The sequence below is a fragment of the Dermacentor albipictus genome, chromosome 5 (assembly GCF_038994185.2).
Source record: "Dermacentor albipictus isolate Rhodes 1998 colony chromosome 5, USDA_Dalb.pri_finalv2, whole genome shotgun sequence".
Taxonomy (NCBI): domain Eukaryota; kingdom Metazoa; phylum Arthropoda; class Arachnida; order Ixodida; family Ixodidae; genus Dermacentor; species Dermacentor albipictus.
In genome coordinates this window covers 43163152-43185584 of record NC_091825.1, presented here as the reverse complement: position 1 = coordinate 43185584, position 22433 = coordinate 43163152, and the positions used below count along the sequence as shown (strand labels likewise).

Below are 22433 nucleotides of genomic sequence, written 5' to 3'. Positions count from 1 at the left end.
ACCTGTGATATTGTTAACAGATTTTTTTTCTATCTTATCGTTTATTTCCGATCTAGAAACTGTATAATATATGACATGACTCACTGTTTGCCACGATCCTACTATCCCCTTTTCATGTTTTGTGAGGAGGTCCCCCCGACAGTTGTTACTTCGGGACCTCCGGAGGAAAGACGACGAAGTCGAAGATTGCGGACGTGCTTCGCATGGGCTCCCATTTTGAAACCGTTTTTCGGTGGAACTCCCTGTGCTGTGGACTTGCTTTTGGTGGGATTGTCCACAGGAAGTTGCCCTCTCCCTGCGGACACCTAATTTCGGCAAGTTTGCCCCACTTTTTAGGGGTTTTTCCACGCTTTTCGTGCTCAACCACCGCGCGGCAAAGTTAGGCCTCATCATTAGGCCGAGCCGCCGCCGACGGCACCGGGCTCCGGGGCGGTGACTTGTGGTTGTGGGCCTCTGTGAGGCTGAAGACCATGGAGTACTCCGTTGCGGGAGAGACTATAACGCCCGAAGAGTTCGAGGCGGGAAAATGGGCCTGGGTTTTGCGGGCTCAAGATAGATTCAAGAAATCTGTATACGGGAACCATCCCGAGAGTAAGCCTAGCGAGAAGCAGGCAGGCAGCGACGGGCGCCAGACGCACGGAGCAGAAGAAGTCAAGCGCGGGAAAGCGCCGGTGTGGAAGAAACGGGGACCGTTTCTGAAGATGCCAGCGAAGGACTTCAAGGTTGTGTGCCGACCCAAGAATTGGGACTTGAGCATGGTAACGTCGAGGGAACTCGGATATGCCTTGAGAGCGGCAGCGGAGCTGACGAATGCGACTGCGGTGGAGAAAGACCTGGTGCGGGTCAACGAGACCAATAACACGATGACGGTGAGCACGCCGTGTATGCATCGCTGTGGGGCATATGCGAATGTGAAGACGCTCAAGCTGGGTGTTCATGACCTTGAGATTTCGGCGTACGTGGCGGCGCCGGAGAACTCTGTGCGCGGAGTCATTTACAACGCGTACAACGGATGCCCACTGGCAGAAGTTCGGGCGGGATTCCTGAAGAGGAATGACGGCATAGAAATTTTGGATGCCCGACCTTTGGGGAAGTCGAAGGCGATTCTGATAACGTTCGGGGGGAAGCATGTTCCCTGGCAGGTTATTTACTGGAACTGCTTGTACGCGGTGATTCCGTACAGAGAGTTAGTCGAGACCTGCTATAACTGCAGACGAGTGGGACATCAGGCGGACGTTTGTTATCGTCCGAAGACTAATCTGTGTCGCCGTTGCGGAAAGGATCATCCTGCACCACCGGAAGGAGAGCCGCTGACCTGCACTCCAGACTGCATCGTGTGCCATGGGGCGCACAACACGGGGAGCCGGAACTGCAAGTTTCGTCTAGCCCGTAAGCAGCTGACGGGCCTGCAGCAGGGCAGTGAGGACAACGGCCTAACTGACAAGGAGGAGCGGCGCTCGAGGCCCAGGAAGCGGTCATCCAGCGGTGCGAGAGACGATAACAAGAGCAGGGACCGGTCCACTTCCTTCCCACCACTGCCCGGACCCGAGCGTGGCAAAGGAGAACAGGGTTCCAGTCATGGAAGAAGTCCCAGTGCCACGAGAAAAAAGGTGAGCTGGCCCTACGTGGCCTCCCAGAGTGAGACTGCTCGAGAGAAGGAGCTACAAAGGCAGGTGCAGCAGCAGGCTGAGACGATTAAAAAGATGGAAGTCAGGATGGCAGAGATGGAACGCGCGCTTAAAAGCGACAAAGGACAAAAGGTACAGACGCCGGTGGTCCAGGCCCCACTGAAAGCGGCACAGGCGACTGCTTCTCGCGAGAACGAGAGCACAGCTATGGAGGTGGAGAATCGGGGGAAGCTTAAGAGGCCGCCATCGGCGGATGAGGGTGCTAATGCAAAAAGAGTGGCAGAAACTTCAACGGCGGACACGCCGCAGCCAGTCGTTAAAGTCACTAGTCTTAGGGGGGAAATGTCTGCCCTTGCGGACAGAATAGGAAAACTGGAGGAAAGACAGGATAGGTTGGAAGCTCGGGTCGACAGGATCGAAGCCAGACTAGACAAGATTGAGGAGCGTCTTGACGCCTTCACCAATGACATGCGGGCTTTCCAAACACAGGTTATGGGCATGTTTCAACAGCTCAATGCTACGCTACAGGCTAGATTGCCTCCCGTAGTCGGCCAAGCGCCGACGTTAGTAAACCTAGTGCCTAATCATGGCCCCTCGCCAGCAAATTGAGGTTTGGCAGTGGAATTGCAGGGGCTTCCGTCGCAAGCGGGGCAACCTGCAATTGCACATACAAAATCTGGACAGTAAGCCTGACATTATAGCTTTGCAAGAGGCTAGTGGCTGGGTGAAATTACCGGGATTTAAGGCGTTTACACCGCCAGAGATTGATCGGGGGGGTGTATCGAGCGTCTTCACGGCCGTGCTAGTGCATCGCAACGCCACGGCGATTCAGCATACCATAGATAGCAGCAGAGAGGACTACGTCCTGCTAGAGGTTCTGCCCAAAAGAAAGGACGATAAGAGTCTCTTTGTACTTAATGTATATTCTTCTCCTAAAGATAAAGGGCTGGGCTTGCCAGACCTCTTGATAAAGACGCAACGGCTAGCGGCTGGGGCTCAACTCATCGTGGTTGGAGATTTCAACGCGCCTCATCCGGAGTGGGGCTACATCCGAGCCACTCCAAAGGGAAATAGGCTTTGGCGGGTAGCTCAGGACCTACAATGGACAACCTTGAACAACCCGCTAGATCATACGAGGATAGGCAAACGCGTTAGCACAGACACCTCTCCGGACCTCACATTTGTTAAAGGTATTAGGGATGCAAAGTGGGTAAACACGGGACAGCCACTGGGCAGTGATCACTATATCCTTTCCACGGTATTTAGTGCTGCTAAGCACAAAGACAGGGTAAACGGAACTAGAGTGACGGATTGGGACAGATTTCGGAAAGTCAGGAAAGACACAGTGAGCGGGGAAATCGAGGACTTGGGAGCCTGGGTTGAGGCGCTCAAGCAGGACGTGAAGGGTACCACAGCAGAGGTTCCGACGGTGGAGGAAGGTTTTACGGCAGACTCTAGACTGTTACACATGTGGGAAGCGCATGCGAGTCTCCTTCGGAGATGGAAGAAACAAAAGCATAATGGGGTCCTCCGTAGGAAGGTGGCCAAGCTAGAACGAGAAATCGAAACCTACACGTTGGACTTGCAGTGCAAACAATGGGGTCAGATTTGTGACAGGATGAATGGGCAATTCGGATGCAAAAAAACATGGCAGTTGTTGAGGCACCTTTTAGATCCGGCGGCAACCAAATCGGCGCAGAAGGGTCAAATGGCTAGGTTAGTTCATCAGTATCAAGGCACGACTGGGGAGTTCATTCAAGAACTCCGAAGTCGTTACATAAACGGCGAGGTGAGCGGTTTCTTGCCGGATTACTCGGGAGAGGAAAACCTCGAATTAGATGCGGACTTTACGGTGGCGGAGGTTGAGTTTGCAATGGGGCAGCTTCGTACTACGTCGGCAGCGGGTCCAGATGGGGTTACTAATAAAATGCTGAGGAACCTGGATTTCAAGTCAGTGGGGGCGCTCACGGACTTGATGAACAAATATTGGGCGGCCGGAGAGATCCCGGCAGAGTGGAAGCATGCTAGGATTACATTTATTCCTAAACCAGGAAAGAAGATCTGTATTGAGAATCTTCGACCCATCTCGCTGACGTCCTGCTTGGCCAAATTGATGGAGCATGTGGTCCTCAACAGGCTTCAGGGTTATGTGGAGGACAAGGAGTTGATACCTAAAACGATGATTGGCTTCAGGGCTAATTTATCAACGCAGGACGTCATGATACAGCTCAAAAAGGACGTGGTTGATCCTGGGTACGGCACGGGCACGAAGGCTATCTTGGGGCTCGACCTCACAAAGGCCTTTGACAATGTCACCCAGGAGGCAATATTAAGGAACCTATCGGACATAGGACCGGGGGGTAGAACCTTCCGATACATCAGATCATTTCTGGAGGATAGGACTGCGGAGATTGTAGTCGGAGAATTTAAATCGGATCCTTTCCCGTTGGGGGGCAGGGGGACACCACAAGGGTCGGTTTTATCGCCGTTCTTGTTTAATCTCGCCTTGATCAAGATACCGCCCAGGCTGGCAATGATATCGGGACTTAAACATACATTTTATGCGGATGACATTACTCTATGGGTAACAAAGGGAAGCGACGCACAATTGGAGGAAACTTTACAACAGGCAGTGGATATCGTGGAGGAGCTAGCCGGGGAGGCAGGACTCTCGTGCTCTCAGCCCAAGTCCGAGCTTTTTGTGCTTAGGGATAAACCAAGAGGGATACATGCGAGGCACTATGTGCCGCCACCACCGCTGAAGGTGAAAGTGGGGGGTGCACCGGTCGCTGAGGTCCAAACGATCAGGATCCTGGGGCTGTATTTGCAGACTAACAGGAAGAATAGGGAGGCCTTGGAAAGGCTCAAAAATACTGTCAATGCTACCGTGAGACTTATCAGGAGAATCGCCAATCGTAAACAAGGCGTCAAGGAAAAGGACTTGTGTAAGCTGGTACAGGCGTTTGTGCTCAGCAGAATAGTGTATGCGACGCCTTATATGAAGATGGACGCGACGGAGAAAGGCAAGGTGGAGGCTATGATTAGACAGGCGTATAAGGCGGCCCTTGGGTTGCCTAACAATACTTCCACCGAAAGGCTGCTGGGATTAGGGGTGCACAACACCTTGGAAGAACTGCGGGAGGCACACTTGGCGATGCAACTCAGTAGACTTTCCAAAACGATAGTAGGGAGGGATATATTGGAAGGGATCGGCATTGGAGTTGATCCTCCAGCTGGGGACATGAAAATTCAGGTCAAGCGAGAAATGCACAAGGGCTTGTACATAAAACCTTTACCTAAAAATATGCACCCGATACATCACGAGAACCGTAGGAAGGCAAGAGCCAGAGCTTTACATGCTAAGTACGGGAAGTACAACGGGGCAGTCTACGTAGATGTCGCCGAGTATAAGAACAAGGACGCATCCGCAGTTGTGGTGGTGGATGGGCGCGGACGCTTAGTCACCTCTGGATCAGTCAAAACCCGCTCCTCAGAAACTGCAGAGGAGGCGGCGATAGCGCTAGCTATAGGTAATACTGAAGCTGACCTGATTTTCAGCGACTCTAAAACAGCCATCCGAAATTTGGCGAGGGGCAGAATCTCTGTCACAGCGGCAGGATTACTAAATCGGGCCACGGGGCGAGGGACTACGGAGGTGGAAATTGTCTGGGTACCGGCCCACTCTGGGAACCCTGGGAACGAGGCGGCTCACATGAATGCTCGAGGTTTCGTCAGCCGAGCAGGTGAGCCGGACGTTCCAGGGAGGTCCACGAGAGATGGGCTGGTGTCCTTTCACGACATTACTAACCATTACAAACTTGAGCGGAGAATTTACCCTCCACCGGACAAGCAATTGGTGAAGGCGCAGGAAAGCGTCTGGCGAAGATTGCAGACGAGATCTTTCTATAACCCATACGTGTTAAACAAAATCTACCCGGACGTTCAGCCGGAATGCAAATGGTGCCAGGAACTGGCCACCTATGACCACATATTATGGAGCTGTAGCATAGTGCCGCCACCGGCGGATATTATGCGTGATCCTTCTCTCGAGCAGTGGGAGGCCGTGTTGGCCAGCTCAGACCCGGTCGTCCAGACCAGGGCCGTGGAGTGGGCCACCCAGGTCGCCGTCAGCCATGAGCTGATGGCCATCTAGCACGGAATCGTCCGCACATGCGTTCTGACGAAAATAAAGTTTTTCCATCCATCCATCCATCGGGACCTCCGAATGTGTACTTATACCCATCTTGTATTTCTTTTGTCAAAAATAAATATTGATTGATTGATTGATTTATTGTACTGATCCGTGGTCATTATTTTACTCGCAATTGCAATCACATATTTTGATACTTTGAAATCGATGCACGTGTGCCGCTCGGTGGTCAGTTGGGCCGGACCGGTGGGACAACGTCCGCAACACGGGACGCGTAAACCGCTCCCTTTTTGGTAGCGACGCATACGCATTGAAATCACGGACAACGACAACAGGGGTAGTGTCATCGCAGCTAATTCACGCAAAGCGAATAGCCATGGGCCTTACGGGACTATGTGTCATTGCATTTTTTGCTTGCGTACGGGGACATGGGCCATAGCTCACGGGGGTATGAGCCATTGATGATGACAGTTTTCGACATGCTGTTCTGTATGGTATATGCTAGACTAGAAAGATTTAAGCTCTATTCGCTTCACTTTGCTGGGTGCTTGTAGCCTCTGGCTTACGGGCTATGAGCCATTGCATTTTTGCTTACTTACGGGAGCATGAATGCTTATGGGGGTATGAGCCATTGATGATGAAAGCTTTTCTTCACGGAGAATGAAAACGCATGGAATCCTAGCCATATACAGCTTCGCTATCGAAAAATTTGCCATTATTTAGGTTCAGTGGACTATTCGAGCGAGACAACCTTCATCAAGCAAAGAAAAACAAACGCAACTGAGAGAAGTGACTGACTCGTTTCCATGACACCTGTTTCCGAATACAAAAACATTCATTATACGCTCTGAACCGGTCGCTATAACTATAAAATTTTTCTTTCTCTCTTCCAAGTGACGTTGGCGATTTATTGTTTTTCCTCTCTCCTGAGTGTAAAACAGCATCAACAATTTTTTTAATCGTCATAAATGGCAAAAAAATTTGACGTGGTTCGATATTTCTTGGGGATATAAAATCACAGGGTGGACGGCAGCCGTGACATACGGTGCTCTTCAACTGAACATAATGCACTGCCATTTGACTCTTCTTTGTCTGATCGTCGCTGCGGAAGGTTCCTGGGGACCAAACAAGCTCCAGCGAGATGTGCCGGATGCCTTCAAGGTAAACAGACTGATTCTATACGGGTTGTTTCATGAAATGTGTCCGAAGATTCTCAAAAACAAGGGAAATGAGATTATTACTTCCTACCTTCAGCATTAGTTTTGCTGTGGCGGCAAACACCTTAAGATGAGTAGAGAACTTATTACGGTAGCAAATGTAGAAATCAAAATGATTACATTTTTGAGCCGAGCAAGCAGATGGTCGGGTCTAATGCGGGGATTGAAGCCATTCCTGCAAAGAGCCCATAGCTGCTTGAAAGTTTCCAGAAAGCGGCTTTGCGGAGTGATCAAATCCGACCAATTTCAGCGGTGAAACCGAAGCGCCGAAGAGTGCAATTGCCACACAAGACCGGAATGACGGTGTTAGAGAGTTACAGTTGAGCGAGTTTACAGGCCAGCGGGAGCGCGCCCAGTGGGCGAGCGGTGCGGCAGCGGAGCGCCACACGAAAGGAGGAGTTTAACTGAACGATCCCTCATTCGATCCAGCGGAGCTCTTTTGTGCGCCACATGTCGAACAAGCTTGGAGTTACCGTTAAAAGATCGGTACAGTTGCTTTATTTGTTCATTCGTAAATCTTTATTGGCAACAAGGATGAAACGGTCCCTAAGCAGCCAGGAGCCCACAGGCATTGGTGGCGTCCTCAGCCCACAGGACGACCCGGTGGTGTTAGTCCGAGTCCGAGCTGAGCAGAACAGCCTCCCGATCCCTGGTATTTAAAATTGCAAGCCCTCATGGCGGGCGGTTGGCCGGGCAGGCCCATATCATAGGATTAATGTGCGGTCGTCTATCGCGGCAGCCGGGGCCTGAAGTATGCTTCAGAGTATTCGCCAGGGTGAATTCTGGAATAAACTTTCAAGTTGGCGAAGGTGCCCGTTTGCAATCTCCGCCAAGGGACCTCCTCCCCTAAGATAAAGATTTGTCGCCTGGTGGGCATAGCTTCCTGCCCAAGCGTTAGTGAGTGGTGATCTCCTGGAAAGAGACCATACGACCCTTCACCGATGCCAGGTCATCGTGGCCAATAGCGCGGTTGGTAAAATCTTACGCAGTGGTGTGGGTCACTTCGTTACCATGCAATGAGGAATGCGCCGGTGCCCAGATAATCATGACGGTGGGCCCATATGAGATTTGCTTCAGGATGTTATATGCTTCGTGGCAGGTACGCTCTTTAGAGCAATTACGAACACCTGACTTCGAGTCATTGATTATAGTCCTGCAGTTGGCAGAAGCCATTCGAACGCTCTCCGTGTTCAAAGGAGCTCACTTTTGTTTGCTTGAAAAAAGAATAACATCGCCTACAGTAAGCGGCTCGTCTTATCTAATTGGCTCAGAAGAAGCGAGAAGCACGCTCAAGTGGAGAAGGATTCTATGGGGCCAGCCACTGCACTGAAGATCGATAACCGGATGAAGAGGGTGGTTGCGGCGTCTGCGATTTGTTAGCTTTCTCTTACATGGCTTGCGGTGGCTCGTCGACAATCGCGGCAGCATGGAACGGAAGCTTGAGAATTACGCTAAAACGGATCTTCAGCGAAAAATAGTTGGCAGAACGAGGACATAAATGTGCTGAAACTGCTTGAAAACGTTACACGGCCACGCAAAAAGCTTTATTACACGCAAATCAACCCATACTCTGCGGCAGGTGCGAGTAGCCAGTGCCTGAGCGATCGGCGGCAGACAGCTTTTATTCCTTTCGCAACGGGGCAGCCTGCGACTATTCGGAAGAAAATTTAGTTTTGTTCGACATATTGGTACATCTTTAACGCGTACACGTCTCCTTGACGCGGTGCGTTTTTGCAGTTTTGTGATGTCGCATGACAGGCAGGTGGAGTGGGTGCAGCCGGAAAACTCTTGACCATTAGCCGACGGCTAAGAGCGAAAAGGCGTGGAATCAGAAATAACAATGTTTCTTTTGTCCGGTCGAATCATGCATAATGAATGTGTACACGTCATGCGATATGGGGAACTATCGTGGTTTTCGGGACGTCGCGTGACAAACAGGTGAAATGGGGGTGGTCCAAAAAAGATTTTGACCAATCGCGGAGGGCTGATTGCTGAATTGGATTAGAAAGGTTTGCAATAGCTTTACGTTATTCCGCCCCAAAAGTTTGCTGACTACCGCACCTGAAGTTTCTGCTCAAGTAGCCAGTGGCGATTCCTACCACAACAGTAATGGGCCTCATGCAAGCTAATGTTCCCATTTTGGCAGAATTTTGTTTCGTCTGTCCAGAGAACATTGATGAGTATCTCGTTGTTTCCGTCGCCCTAAATGCTGCACCAGTTGCAAAAGTCCCGACACCTCCGGGTAACGTGTTTGGACTGGTATTGATTCTGCGAAATAGAGAACGGGTGATAGCTGTGCCTTAAATGGTGTCCTCCAAGTTTTTGACTAGGTCACTCCGGTTGCTTGTGCCATTTCCGGGACGCTGGTCGCAGGCTTTAATGAGATGAAGGCGAGGAGGCCAACGTCGCACTTTTAATAATTTAATAACTTTACTGCAATCTTTCTTTCTACCTGGATGTACGCTGACAGATCCAGTTGAATGGAAACGCGTGTGTTCTGATGAATGTCTTGTGCGATGGTACGTGACGGTTTGGACGTCGAGCAAAGTACAAGCTTGCAGCTAAGTGCGTCTCAGCTTGGGCTTGTGCAAAAGCTGGGATCATGTCGACGCATTCAGCCGTGCAATATACGCCAAGCGTCGCCACTGCCATCCTCGAAATAAGGCAGAACTGTACCAACGATTGATGTTTCATCATTCTTCTGTGTTAGTTAACCTTCGCGCGCCAAGTGTGTTTTATCACTGCAAGTGCAGCCCGCATATCCACGAAGCAAAATAGATCGATGGTTGGTAACGACATCAACTCCTCCCCACCCGGCAATTGGAGGGAAACAACTTCGTCATTCTGGGCGTCTCTGAAGATAGTGGCAGTTGCACTCTGCGGTACTTCAGTTTCAGTTTCGCTGCTGAAATTCGTCGGGTTTCATGACTACTAAATAATTACCTGCGGCCGATTTTAAGATATCTTAATGCATCTACGGGCTCTTCGCAGGAAGTAGTTTGTCTAATTTAACATGTCTGTCTGTCTCCTATGTTTAAACCAGCAATTATTTAAGGTTTTATAACTATAGCAGTAATTAATGTGAACTTATGTTAAGGGCAGATGGTACTGAAAAAATAATATAATTATTTGCAGCAGAGGGTTGAAAATTGAGCCAGTTGGAGAGTTCTTCAAGCAGATTTCGAATATGTCATTAATTATTGTTAAAATGAAATCGTGAGATCATACGGGCGGAAACCAATATCTGATTAGGCGACACGCCTTAGTGAGGGGATCCGTACTAGTTTTGAGCACCTGCGTATCGTGAACGTGCCCCTTAAGCTAACCACACGGGTGTTTTCGCATTTCTCCTCGATCGAAATGCAGCCGCCGTGGCCCGTATATGACCCAACGGATTCTTGCCTATAGCAGCGCAACACCAAAACAGCGAAGCAACCACGGCGGCTATTAGTTTTTGTCAAGCTGCTACATTTCTTTTGTTATGTCCTATCCTACGGCAAAATATCGCGATCCTTGCGGGCAATTTCTTGTGCAATAAATTTTTAAAAGAGCATCGCGCTTTATGTTATTTATCTCTTTGTAGACTGCAAATTATCCATATCTATCCAAACAACATGTATATTTGTAGAACAATGCGAAAGAAGATTGGCACTCTTCAACCTATTTTTCTTCACAATCCCATGAAAATAACTTTGTGCACTATAATTACCTTATACAAGCGAAATTTGCCATACCTACTCTTCAAAATATTCGGAATGCTAATATCAATTTGAAGTATCAATATGTCTAGGCAGTAGCTGCGAGAAAGTACAAGAATATATATCATGGCATAGTGAAAAAAGTAGGTAAAATGTCCTACTTATTTTTGGTACGTTAAATAATGTATTATTCATTTTATTTTATTTTTAGCAGCACCAAAACACAGACAAACAGGGAAGAGCACAGGACCAGCTCTGACTGCAAAGATGTTTGTTAAAGCTTGCACAAATATATACTACTCGCAACGGGTTGAAAGAGGGAAAGGAAGAAAGGAATGTCGAGTTATCGTCAATAAGCTCTTGCTGCGCATGCGTCACAAACGTAAAACTATACAAATGTAAAATACATGATATGGACATAATCTGAAAGATTAACTTTTAAAAATTTAAGTTCCTTATAGCAAAGAGGTATAAAATTGGCGCTTACGCAGGTGATTTCTAATTGACAAATTGAAAAGGCCCAAAGATTTCCCTGGAGATCTGATCGCTGTACGTTGTTAGCCCACATTTGTCTTCTAGGTCGGGTGAACAGCCACATTTTGCAAAATGAACAGTTAGATTACCACCAGTCTTAATTTTGACACTGCTCATGCTCACGTGAACGTTTATTAAGGCAGCGTCCCGTTTGCCCTATGTAAGTAGAGATGCAAGAGGTAAGAGTGTCATGAGCTATATTGGTTTTGCAATGCACAAACTTGGCGCAATATCGCTTACTACAGAGTGCAGGCGTTTGCCGGCAATCGTTGTCCAAAAAAGGAAACAATTGGCATACATCCGAGCTGCAGGAAGCATCTACAAAGGAAACTCATACGGGTTTCTCAGAAACAAAGCCTTGCCGTTGATGAGTAATTCGTCGTGGTCCTGAATTAAGACGAATTTTTCCTTTTCATGTACTGTTTTCTACCTTGCGAGCATGCGCAGAACTGATATGCCATATCGTTAACTTTCGTTTACAACCTAACCTACTTGTTAGGTGCGGAAAACACCGCCTTAACACCGGCTCGGCCCATCCGGCGGCAATCTTGGCGATCATATTTGTGCAGTTTTGTCATTGTCTAAGTGATTACGCTAATAGACGTGTTCACTGATTCGCGAGGCAGACGGCCTATCTAAAGCATAATACCCTGAAAAAAGAAAGAAGGATAGTGTTAGAACTTAGCGAAGTACCTGTGCGTCTACGTGTATTCTTGTATTTTTTTTCTGTACGGGCTACATTAACCCTTTGAGGGTCGAATTGTTTTGAAGAAAACTTTCCCAGGGGGTCAAATTATTTTATTGCGGATCTTCAATGTCCAAGATGTATAAAGTCGGGAATAAATAGTAAAAAAAAAATTAGGAACAGTATTTTGGTGTCGGCATCACTCAGAACTGCAAAATGTTCAATAGTATTTCAGAGTGTGGTATCCTTGAAACACGAGTCCCCGAACAGCCGCAGAGAGCGAGAATACCTCATGAGCGGCGGTGATAAACGAGCTAAGAGCAGTGCCAATCAAGATAGAAATCAACTTCCGCCGCCCCTGCGATAGCGTGCCGACAAAGATAAATATCACGTTTCGCGGGCCTCCGTTGCAGCGGAACCGAAACCGCGTTGCCGCTGAAAGCGAGAATACATCGCGAGCGGCGTTATAAACAAGCTAAGAGCAGCGCCAATCAAGATAGAAATCAACTTCCACAGCATCTGCAAGAGCGTGCCGACAAAGAGAAAAATTACGTTTCGCGCGCCTCCGTTGCGATCACGCGGCGAAACCGAAACCGCAAAAGGGGTGTTGCCGCAGTCTGTGCGACGACGCGCTGAAGCTAGAAGTCAGTTATGTTTATCTCCCCAAGAAGGTAGCACGAATTTCAAACGCTTCTTGTAAGTCCTAAGAGGTGGCAGCACCTCCCAGTGAGCGTGCATCGTCATTATGGCGCGAAATTTCAAACGGAGGGTCGAAACCGTACCCGTACGGCGAAGACCTTGCGGGACAGAAAACCGCCGACGTACTACATGTACGGCAAAAACCTTCAAAGGGTTAATAATACAAGATGCCATAACAAGCCCGAACTTCGCCGTTACTTGACTCCACAGTTGGCCAAGACTTTGCACTTTAAGAAAACTATTGCAACTTGGGGTCGAGGACGAGAGACAGGCTCTTGGAGCAGAGAACATGGGTCGAAAAGCGTTATGCTCTAAAGAATTTTGGTGCGTCCAGTATTCCGGCAAGCGCAGAGGATTTGCCAGTTGAGTGGCGGTGCATACGTTACCGGCCACATTGATGGCGCCAGCTGGTGGTACGAAGCTCAACCCCATAAAAACAGAGCCAATTACTATTGGCGGCGAGGAGTTACGGAGCCCCCATCTATCGGAAGCGCCTCCCTTGCTTAGTGTGAAGGATCACACGGCGCGCTCCTCATAGGTTTTGCTTACGGCGGTCAATAAAAACACCACGCGGCAACCCTCCTGGACATTCATGTAAGTACTACCGAATCGAGGGACGTTTTTGACTGTCGATATAATAATCTTGGGCAAACCGAAAGCACAGAATCGTTACAGACGCTATCCCTTTATCGAATACGTACAGTGAATGCCACTGCGCGCGGTCGCGGCGATGGAGTCTCCCGAACCAGCTTCTTGCGTGAAAGGTAGGCACACGCTGAGAGTAAACTATGGTAAATATATTCTTATAGTGGGTTTTCTGTATAACTAAATGAAGCATAACAGAGTGAAGCCTCAATGCAGCGATCGCACGGGTTCGCAGCACCCGACTGCGAGTCTGCATGCATGTTCGCGCACAATGTTTTGCTTTCGCTGTGAGCGCGTTTTCGCACCGTGCGGTGCGTTTAGGCCGCCGTGGATGCTATCGAAACTGTCCAAAATAATTTCGTTATAGGGACTTCGACGCGTATATGCGGCGACTGTGATGTGCCGTTGCGACGATTCAATTTTTTTTTTGTCTCCTAAATTCATGGACATTTCACTATTATTTCTCACGTTGCGTCGCACTGTATGTTTATCGCTCTTCTCAGCGCGCGATTTCTCTCTGCTTCTTTTTCGTAAGGCAGTCCATTAATTCATAACACAAACATGACCATATGCCATGTCTTTCTTTCATCTGCGTCTAACAGCTCCCTTTCCGTTCCAGTGAACTTGCCAGTATATAGCATCAACAAGTTCATAGACCAAACCGTCATGACATCAGCCGGGCAGCGGGCGCGGGCGAGCGTCTGAGTACGCGTTTTCTGCCACTCACCGAACATCGCAGTACCGGCGCCATATGAGAAATTTTTCTCGCGACTGTGCTTGCTGCATAACCGAGTTGCAGCCCATGGCTGTCTGCCGGTTCTAAATTTCGCGAGCCAAGCTTCACGTAGCTCGTTATCCTGCGGCTACGTATGAATAAGGCTGACACCGGGTTCTGTTCCGTAAGTCCGGCACTTCGGCACCGAGCAGTAGCCTACCATATGCTGCACGCCTCCAAAGGCAGGCACTACCTATTAAAGTAATGCGATGAGGTTTATTCTCGTTCACGACGTTGTGGAACGCTAGGCAAAACAAGGCACTGCAAGGGCTGTCCGAAGCACGGGGTCGCTCGAGATCACGGCACGGCCCTTCGTCTTCTTCTTCAGACGGCACATACACAGGGGCGCGTCTGCTTCATTACAATGCCCCGGGAGCTAAGCGTAGCCATCCTGGCGACTCAGGGCGCGGAGAAGATGAGCGGGTCGTAGTACGGTTTCAGGCGGTTGACATGTACTGTCTCTCGCCCACGACGACGCAGGTCTGGTGACACGGTGAGCGGCTCGACGATGTAGTTGACCGGTGAAGTGGCCTCGATTATACGGTATGGACCGTGATAACGCGCCAGGAGTTTGGAAGAAAGGCCAGGAATGTTGGCTGGTATCCAAAGCCACACAAGTGAACCAGGAACAAAGTTGGGCGGTGGTTGATGAGCACGGTCATGTCTTGTCTTTTGACGTTCTTGAGTCTCACTAGTGAGGGCACGTGCCAGCTGACGGCAATCTTCAGCATATTTGGCGACTTCGGAAAGCGGAGTATACTCTGTAGCGTCAGGTTGGTACGGCAGTATGGTGTCCAAAGGGCATGATGGCTCACGGCCATACACAAGGAAAAAGGGGGAAAAGCCGGTGGTCGCTTGCGTCGCGGTGTTGTACGCGAACGTAACAAAGGGGAGTACGGTGTCCCAGTTGGAGTGGTCGGATGAAATATACATCCGCAACATGTCGCCAAGTGTGCGATTGAAGCGCTCGGTAAGACCGTTGGTTTGGGGATGGTACGCGGTCGATTTGCGATGAATTATCCTGCACTCAGCGAGGAGGGCTTGGATGCCCTCCGACAGGAAGACACGGCCCCTATCACTCAGTAATTCTCGGGGAGCACCGTGGCGAAGGACAAAATTGCGAAGGATGAAAAAACCAACGTCACGGGCGGTCGCTGCTGGCAGTGCTGCAGTCTCAGCGTAGCGAGTAAGGTGATCTACGCCGACAATAATCCACCGATTTCCACGCCCGCTGCATGGAAACGGGCCGTAGAGGTCGATGCCGACGCGGTCGAACGGACGAGACGGGCATGGCAGCGGCTGCAACGGTCCTGTGAAACGCTGTGTAGGTGTTTTGCTTTGTTGGCATGTAGTGCAAGACTGAATGTACTTTTGCACAAAGTTGTACATGCCTCTCCAATAATAGCGCTGACGCAACCTTGTGTAAGTTTTGAGGACGCCGGCATGAGCGCTTAGGGGGTCAGCGTGAAAAGACGCGCAGACGTCAGAGCGCATATGACGAGGTATAGCGAGGAGCCATTTGCGTCCATCGGGCATGTAGTTTCGGCGATATAGAATGTTGTCCCGCACTGAGAAGTGGGTTGCTTGGCGACGCAGTGCTCGTGTCGAAGGGACATCAGACGGAGCAGCAAGGTAGTCGAGTAACATTGCAAGGGATGGGTCCTTGCGCTGCTCTGTGAGCATGTCAGGGATGGTGAACGGTGACAGGGTGGACGAGGAAGCTGACAACGACGCCAAATCAGGCGTCAGTGGGGAGCGAGAGAGCGCATCAGCGTCGGAGTGCTTGCGACCAGAGCGGTACATGACGGGGATGTCGTACTCTTGCAAGCGAAGCGCCCAACGTCCCAAGCGTCCAGACGGGTCTTTCAAGGAAGAAAGCCAACAAAGGGCATGGTGGTCAGTAACAACGGCGAAAGAACGGCCGTAAAGGTATGGGCGAAACTTGCTTAATGCCCAGATGATCGCTAGACACTCCTTTTCTGTGACGGAGTAATTTAATTCTGCTTTCTTTAGAGTACGGCTCGCATAAGCGACGACGTATTCATCATAGCCAGCTTTCCGTTGCGCTAAGACCGCGCCAAGGCCAACTCCGCTGGCGTCAGTATGGACTTCCGTGGGAGCATCAGGGTCGTAGTGGCGAAGAATCGGTGGTGAGGTCAACAAGTGGCGCAATTGCTGAAATGCTGCATCACATTCAGGTGACCATGCTGCTATGCCGTTACTGGCGGAAAGTAAACTTGTCAAAGGCGCCATGATGGATGCGAAATTGCGCACGAAGCGACGAAAATAAGAACATAAGCCAATAAAACTTCGGAGGGTTTTGATAGACGTGGGCCTTGGGAACTCTGCAACAGCGCGGAGCTTGTCTGGATCCGGGAGGACGCCGTCTTTTGAGATAACGTGACCCAATATGGTTAGCTTGCTTGCAGCAAAGCGGCACTTTTTGAGGTTAAGCTGTAGACCGGCAGAGGCGAGACAGGTCAGAATGTCATGCAGGCGAGCGAGGTGCGTCGGAAAATCGGTTGAGAAGACGACGATGTCGTCGAGGTAACATAAACAGGTCTTCCATTTGTGGCCACGAAGGATGGTGTCGATCATACGCTCAAAAGTAGCAGGCGCGTTGCACAACCCGAAGGGCATGACGTTAAATTCGTAGAGGCCATCGGGTGTAACGAATGCGGTTTTCGGACGGTCAGGCTTGGACATGGGAACTTGCCAGTACCCGGAGCGCAGATCCAAGGAACTGAAGTATTCTGCGCCTTGTAAACAGTCGAGAGCGTCATCGATTCGAGGCAGAGGATAAACGTCTTTCCTCGTTATCTTGTTTAGGCGTCTGTAGTCGACACAAAAGCGAATGGAGCCATCTTTTTTCCTCACCAATACGACAGGTGAAGACCAAGGACTTTGAGAGGGACGGATGACTTTACGTTGGAGCATGTCGTCCACGTGCTCCGTGATGATTCGGCGCTCTTCGGCAGAGACACGATACGGGCGCTGTCGCAAGGGGGAGTGGGAACCAGTGTCGATGATGTGAGAAACACCGGTGGCACGGCCCAGTGACGTCTGATGACAGTCGAAAGAAGAGACAAACTTGTGAAGGAGAGCGAGAAGTTGGCGGCGATGAGATGGGGAAAGTGCAGGGTCGATGGCCTTGTCAAAACCCACTGAAGGGGATGAGCCGGAGACCGAAGCGATGGCGTCAAGGTGACGGAGGGAGGCGGCAGGAACATCGAAGTCGTCGACGTAGTCGACCGCTTGAAAGTATCCTACCGTCTCTCCACGCAGTAGGCTGATCGGGTACTGGTAGTAGTTGGTGACCAGCATCACAGTTGAGCCAGAGGTTACAGTAAGCACGGCAAACGGAAGAACAATGCCCTTGCGTTGAGCAAACACATCGGACGGCGTGAACACTACGGTGGCGTCAGATGCGGAATCAGACGACAAGACAACAGCCATCGACGACTCAGGAGGTACGGTTGTGTCGGCATCAACAGTGAGTTTGTCGGCAAAGTGAGGAGAGCTGGTCGGCAGTGATTCACATAGTGGTAAAAGCGACACTTCTGCACGTGAACAGTCAATGACAGCATGATGACGTGACAGGAAATCCCAACCAATGATGAGGTCGTGAGAGCACGATGGTAGCACGAAACACTCGATTATGTACAGAACGTCGTTGATGACGACACGGGCCGTGCATACAGCTGAAGGGTGGATTCGCTGCGCGCTGGCAGTGGCGAGCACCAGGCCAGAGCGAGCTGTAGTCACTTTTCGTAGCTTGCGGCAAAGGCCCTCGTGAATGACGGAAACGGCTGCTCCGGTATCGACTAGTGCCACTGCTGGTACTCCCTCTACAAAAACGGTAATTACATTTTGCGGCGAAGATTGAGGTCTTGAGAAAATCGACGTATTTGCAGTTCTTGCCTCAGGAACTGCAGCAGTCAGTTTCCCTCTTCAGTGGGAACTCGACGACGCAGGGGCGAAATCGAACGCCGACGAGGGGAAGGGGAACGCCGAGTTTCCAACCGGCGATCAGTGTCGAGACGTCGCGGTGATAATGGAGGCGTGGCGGCGTATTGTGGTGCGTAGCGGGGCCTGTCAAAGCTGGTACACGCAGTTGAGGCGCGGCGGCGACAGAAGCGTGCCACATGGCCAGCAATGCCGCAGGCGAAGCAGATAGGCCGGTTGTCTTGAGTGCGCCACGTCTCGGTGGGACGAAAAAAGTGTGGTGACGGTCGGGCAACTTGAAATGAAGGCGGATTCATGGGCGATGGAAAGGAAGCGGTCTGCGCAGGTGGCCGTGCAACCACGGCTGCATAACTGAGCGGCAGCGACGTAGGGTGGTTGGCAAAGTTGGTATGGGCCAGCGGCACACTCATAGGGTTGGTTGGGGGGGTTGTAGGAGCTGCAGGAAGCGCTTCAGATATGTGATTTCGGATGGCTTCCTGCAGCGTTGGAGGCAAAGCTGCCGTAGGTGCGTCACTGTGAGGCAGCAGCGAGAGCTGCCTGGCCACCTCTTCACGGATAAAATCTTTGATATGCTGCGAGAGGGTCGAGTTGGTGAATTCGGTAGAAACCGCGATGCTGGAGACGGAATCGGCGTGCTGGATGTTCTGGCGGGCGATGGAACGTTGGCGGCGCAGCTCGTCAAAGCTCTGGCAGAGGTTAATGAGGACGGATACGCTAGTTGGGCCTTTGGCCAGCAACATCTGGAATGCGCTGTCCTCGATGCCCTTGAGGATGTGTTTGATCTTGTCATCCTCTGACATGCTGGGATTGACCCGCTTGCACAAATCGAGAACATCCTCGATGTAGCTGGGGAATGTTTCTCCAGGCTGCTGTGCGCGCTGGCGTAGACGCTGTTCAGCGCGTAGCGTACGCACAGCTGGGCGATCAAACACTTCTGCAAACAGAGTCTTAAAGGCGGACCAGCTTGTAAAGTCTGATTCGTGGTTGAAGAACCAAAGTTTGGCTACGTCGGCGAGGTAGAACGGCACGTTGGTCAGCTTAGACTGGTCATCCCATCGGTTATGGGCACTTACACGTTCGTACGATGAGAGCCAGTCTTCCACGTCGTGTTCGGCGGTCCCACTGAAAATGGGTGGGTCGCGCTGACGAGGGACGCCGGCGCAGATGACAGTGGCAGCCGGTGGGGCGGGCAACGAGGTGGCGGGATCAGGCATAGTGCAAGGCGATCTTGTTGGCAGGGTTCGAGTGCGGAGCTCCAGGACGAGGCGAAGGATCTCAGCAACCTCCACCAAATGCGATGAGGTTTATTCTCGTTCACGACGTTGTGGAACGCTACGCAAAACAAGGCACTGCAAGGGCTGTCCGAAGCACGGGGTCGCTCGAGATCACGGCACGGCCCTTCGTCTTCTTCTTCAGACGGCACATACACAGGGGCGCGTCTGCTTCATTACAGTACTTTCAAATGTTCTAAACCAGACACCCTAGGCGGTAAAGCCTCACAAATTAATGAGAACCGCAACGCAGCTAAGACTTTAAATTTTCGTTTTCAGCTCAGTTCGGCGCTTCCGAAGCATCCGACGCGGCCGCTGTGTCAACAGGATGGCTCATTGCACGTCACGCCGACGGTGGCGCCAGCTTTTCCAGTGGTGGCGCTCGCCCCCAATATACCTCTTAACTACTGGTGTAAATTTCCGACAGCAGCGTAATCGTCTTCACAATTACGCCACTGCCGAAAATTTGCACCAGCCGTCAAGCAGAGCAAAGTAGGTTACTGTAATTTTAGCTCTGTGTTTGTCTGGTTGAGCTCTACTCCACCAGATGGCTACACCGCTCTGTCCGTACGCCCCCGACCGTACGCCTAAACCACCCCCGGTTGCCGGAATAGCTGTAAATGTCTCTATTCTGTACAGGAATAGTAGGTAATAGAGAGTTTTAGCTTCTCCGCTAATCCAATAAACGCAGGCGGGCAAGTTGGTTGGGGCGTTGGGTAGGAGGTGTAAACGGGAGCAGAGTAGTGTTCCGGTATGTGATCCCGCATGGAGCAGAGTTGCGCATAAGCCCGCCGTTGTGTTCCAGCTCAGCAGTGAAGCAACTTCTCGCGCGCGCAGGATCGAGGCAAATGGCGTGCGATGATCCATTTGCTTTTTTGTCTGCTGGTCGCGAGCTACATGCAGCACTTGTTCGCAAGCGCTGAGCAGGATGACACTTTTTAATGCAGACTACGCTCGAACGATTGGCGTAGCCGGAGGGGTGCCAACCCCCGGAATTACTAAAAACATTGAATTAAGGGGTTTAACGTGCCAAAACCACTTTCTGATTATGAGGCATGCCGTAGGGGAGGACTCCGGAAATTTCGACCTCCTGGGCTTCTTTAGCGTGCACCTAAACCTAAGTACACGGGTGTTTTCGCATTTTGCCCCATCGAAATGCGGCCGCCGTGGCCGGGATTCGATCCCGCAACCTCGTGCTCAGCAGCCCAACACCATAGCCACTGAGCAACCACGGCGGGTCCCGGAATTACTAGTTTGTATGTTTGTAAATTTTTATTTGTATGTCGAATAGTATAATTCCCGCGCTCAAGACTGCTAACGAATGCTATGAATGTATTGGTCTTCAGTGCATGAACACCTTGATTTCGCTTGTGTGCCACCCGCCATCTGGATCCTCGTGTATGTTTTTAGAATTTGCTGGAAAACGATTAGAACTCAGCATTGAACTTATACTCGAAATAATATTAATGAACGATGTTAATATAGATGCTTTACAAGACAACCCAGAATATACGCATTTTCAGGAACCTTTTGAATCATATAGGGTGTTCAAATGTCATCAACGTGCCTACGTGCATTACACCGACAAGCCAGAGAACACTTGACCGCTGTATGACGAGTCTTTCTGCTTAATATGTAAGAGCAGGAGTCCTGATGTGCGATCTCAGTGATCACTTCCCTATATACTGTCTGCTAAGCACCTCATAAACAGCCATCGAATATATGCCCTGAAAGCTTAAAAAAAGTTTGTTCAGAACAAAATCTTAAGAAATTTGCTGAATTTATTTCTGGTTATTGGTGGGACAAAGTGACTGCGGAAACTGATGTATACAATGCTTACAATGTTTTTATATCCATGTTCGCGTTCTTATACAACAGATGTTCTCGACTTAAAAAGTTTAAGAAACACAAAAAAGCTAGAAAGCCGTGGATACCTCGGGACCTCTAACAGGATAAAATGTCGTAACAAACTCTTCCCATTTTTTCTGAGTAGCAGATGTGAGGATGACTTTCGGTTTTTCAAATATAAGTGTAACAAAAATAAATCCTGATATTAAACGCTCTAAACAAGAATATTACGCGAACAAGTTTTTTGCTATCAAGGGAAATTCAAATCTCATGCAGAAAGCGATCAATGAAGTAATGAACAAAGGCTCAATTGCAAAATGGTTCAATTTCAACATTGTGAATTCTCAGGTATTGAGTTTGCAAATACTTTTAATTCACAGTTTATTGATGCTGGTGCGTCCTCACAAAATGATGCACGGTCCCTTGCACGGAATATATACTGAATCGATGTTCTTCTACTGTGTTCTTGGCACCTACTGAACAGCATGAGATACAGACCATAATCTTATCGTTGAAGGACAGTTGTGCTTCTGGTGAAGACCACATAAAAGTGAAGTCATTGAAAGCTTTCAGCGAAATTGTAAGCACGCCTCGTGCAGATATCTCTAACCTAATTCTTTCTAATGGTATGTTTCCAGATAAGATGAAGCTATCTCGGGTGACTGTCATTCATAAAAGTGGCCCAGTTAATGACATGAAACTACAGGCCAATATCTGTTCTTTCTGTCATGGCGAAAATTGCTAAATAAATAGAAAATAAATAGAAGACTGAGTTTCTAAACACATATAACCTAATAGCTCAGGAGCAATCTGGTTTCTGCAAGACCAAATCTTCAGAAACCGCTTTACTTGAAATAAAAGCACAAATCCTTTACAACATATAAAACCGAATGGAAACTCGAGGTATCTTTCTCGATTTTAGGAAGATCTTCGATTGTGTGCAACATGATGTCCTTTTGAAAAAGCTACTTCTTTACGGAATTCGTGGTGTCACATTACCCTTAACAAAAAGCTATCTCACCTCAAGAACACAGTACACAACATTAAATGTAGTTGGTTTCGAAATTCAGCACATTAAGTACGGAGTGCCGCAAGGATGCGTCTTAGAGCCTGTTTTATTTTTACTGTATATTAATGATATTGGCAATATTCAAGGCCTCCAATATTATATTATACGCGGATGATACTAACGTGTTCTTCTCAGGGAGAGAAACAGGAAATCTTTTGGAGCAAGCTAACATCTGGTTACAGCACCTAAGTTTATGGCTAAATGCAAATAAACTCCAATCAAACATTACTAAACCTAAGTATGTAGTG

General features: G+C 49.5%; 1 protein-coding gene and 1 long non-coding RNA gene across 4 annotated transcripts in view; one reads left to right on the top strand and one right to left on the bottom strand.

The window, feature by feature from the left end:
• LOC135900540 (uncharacterized) overlaps positions 1 to 22433 on the bottom strand; it is a 219765-nt gene that overhangs the window by 71624 nt on the left and 125708 nt on the right. The window lies entirely within an intron of this gene.
• The window catches only part of LOC135900539 (uncharacterized), a 59271-nt gene that overhangs the window by 5530 nt on the left and 31308 nt on the right, over positions 1 to 22433 (top strand). The window contains exon 2 of one of the 3 annotated variants that reach the window (XM_065430016.2): positions 6800 to 6939. The exons of 1 other annotated variant lie outside the window; for it this stretch is intronic. In XM_065430016.2, the coding sequence (XP_065286088.1) occupies positions 6844 to 6939 (96 nt within the window). In that variant the 5' untranslated portion in view covers positions 6800 to 6843. The remainder of the gene's footprint in view (positions 1 to 6799; positions 6940 to 22433) is intronic. One more of the 3 variants, XM_065430018.2, reaches the window with a different exon arrangement.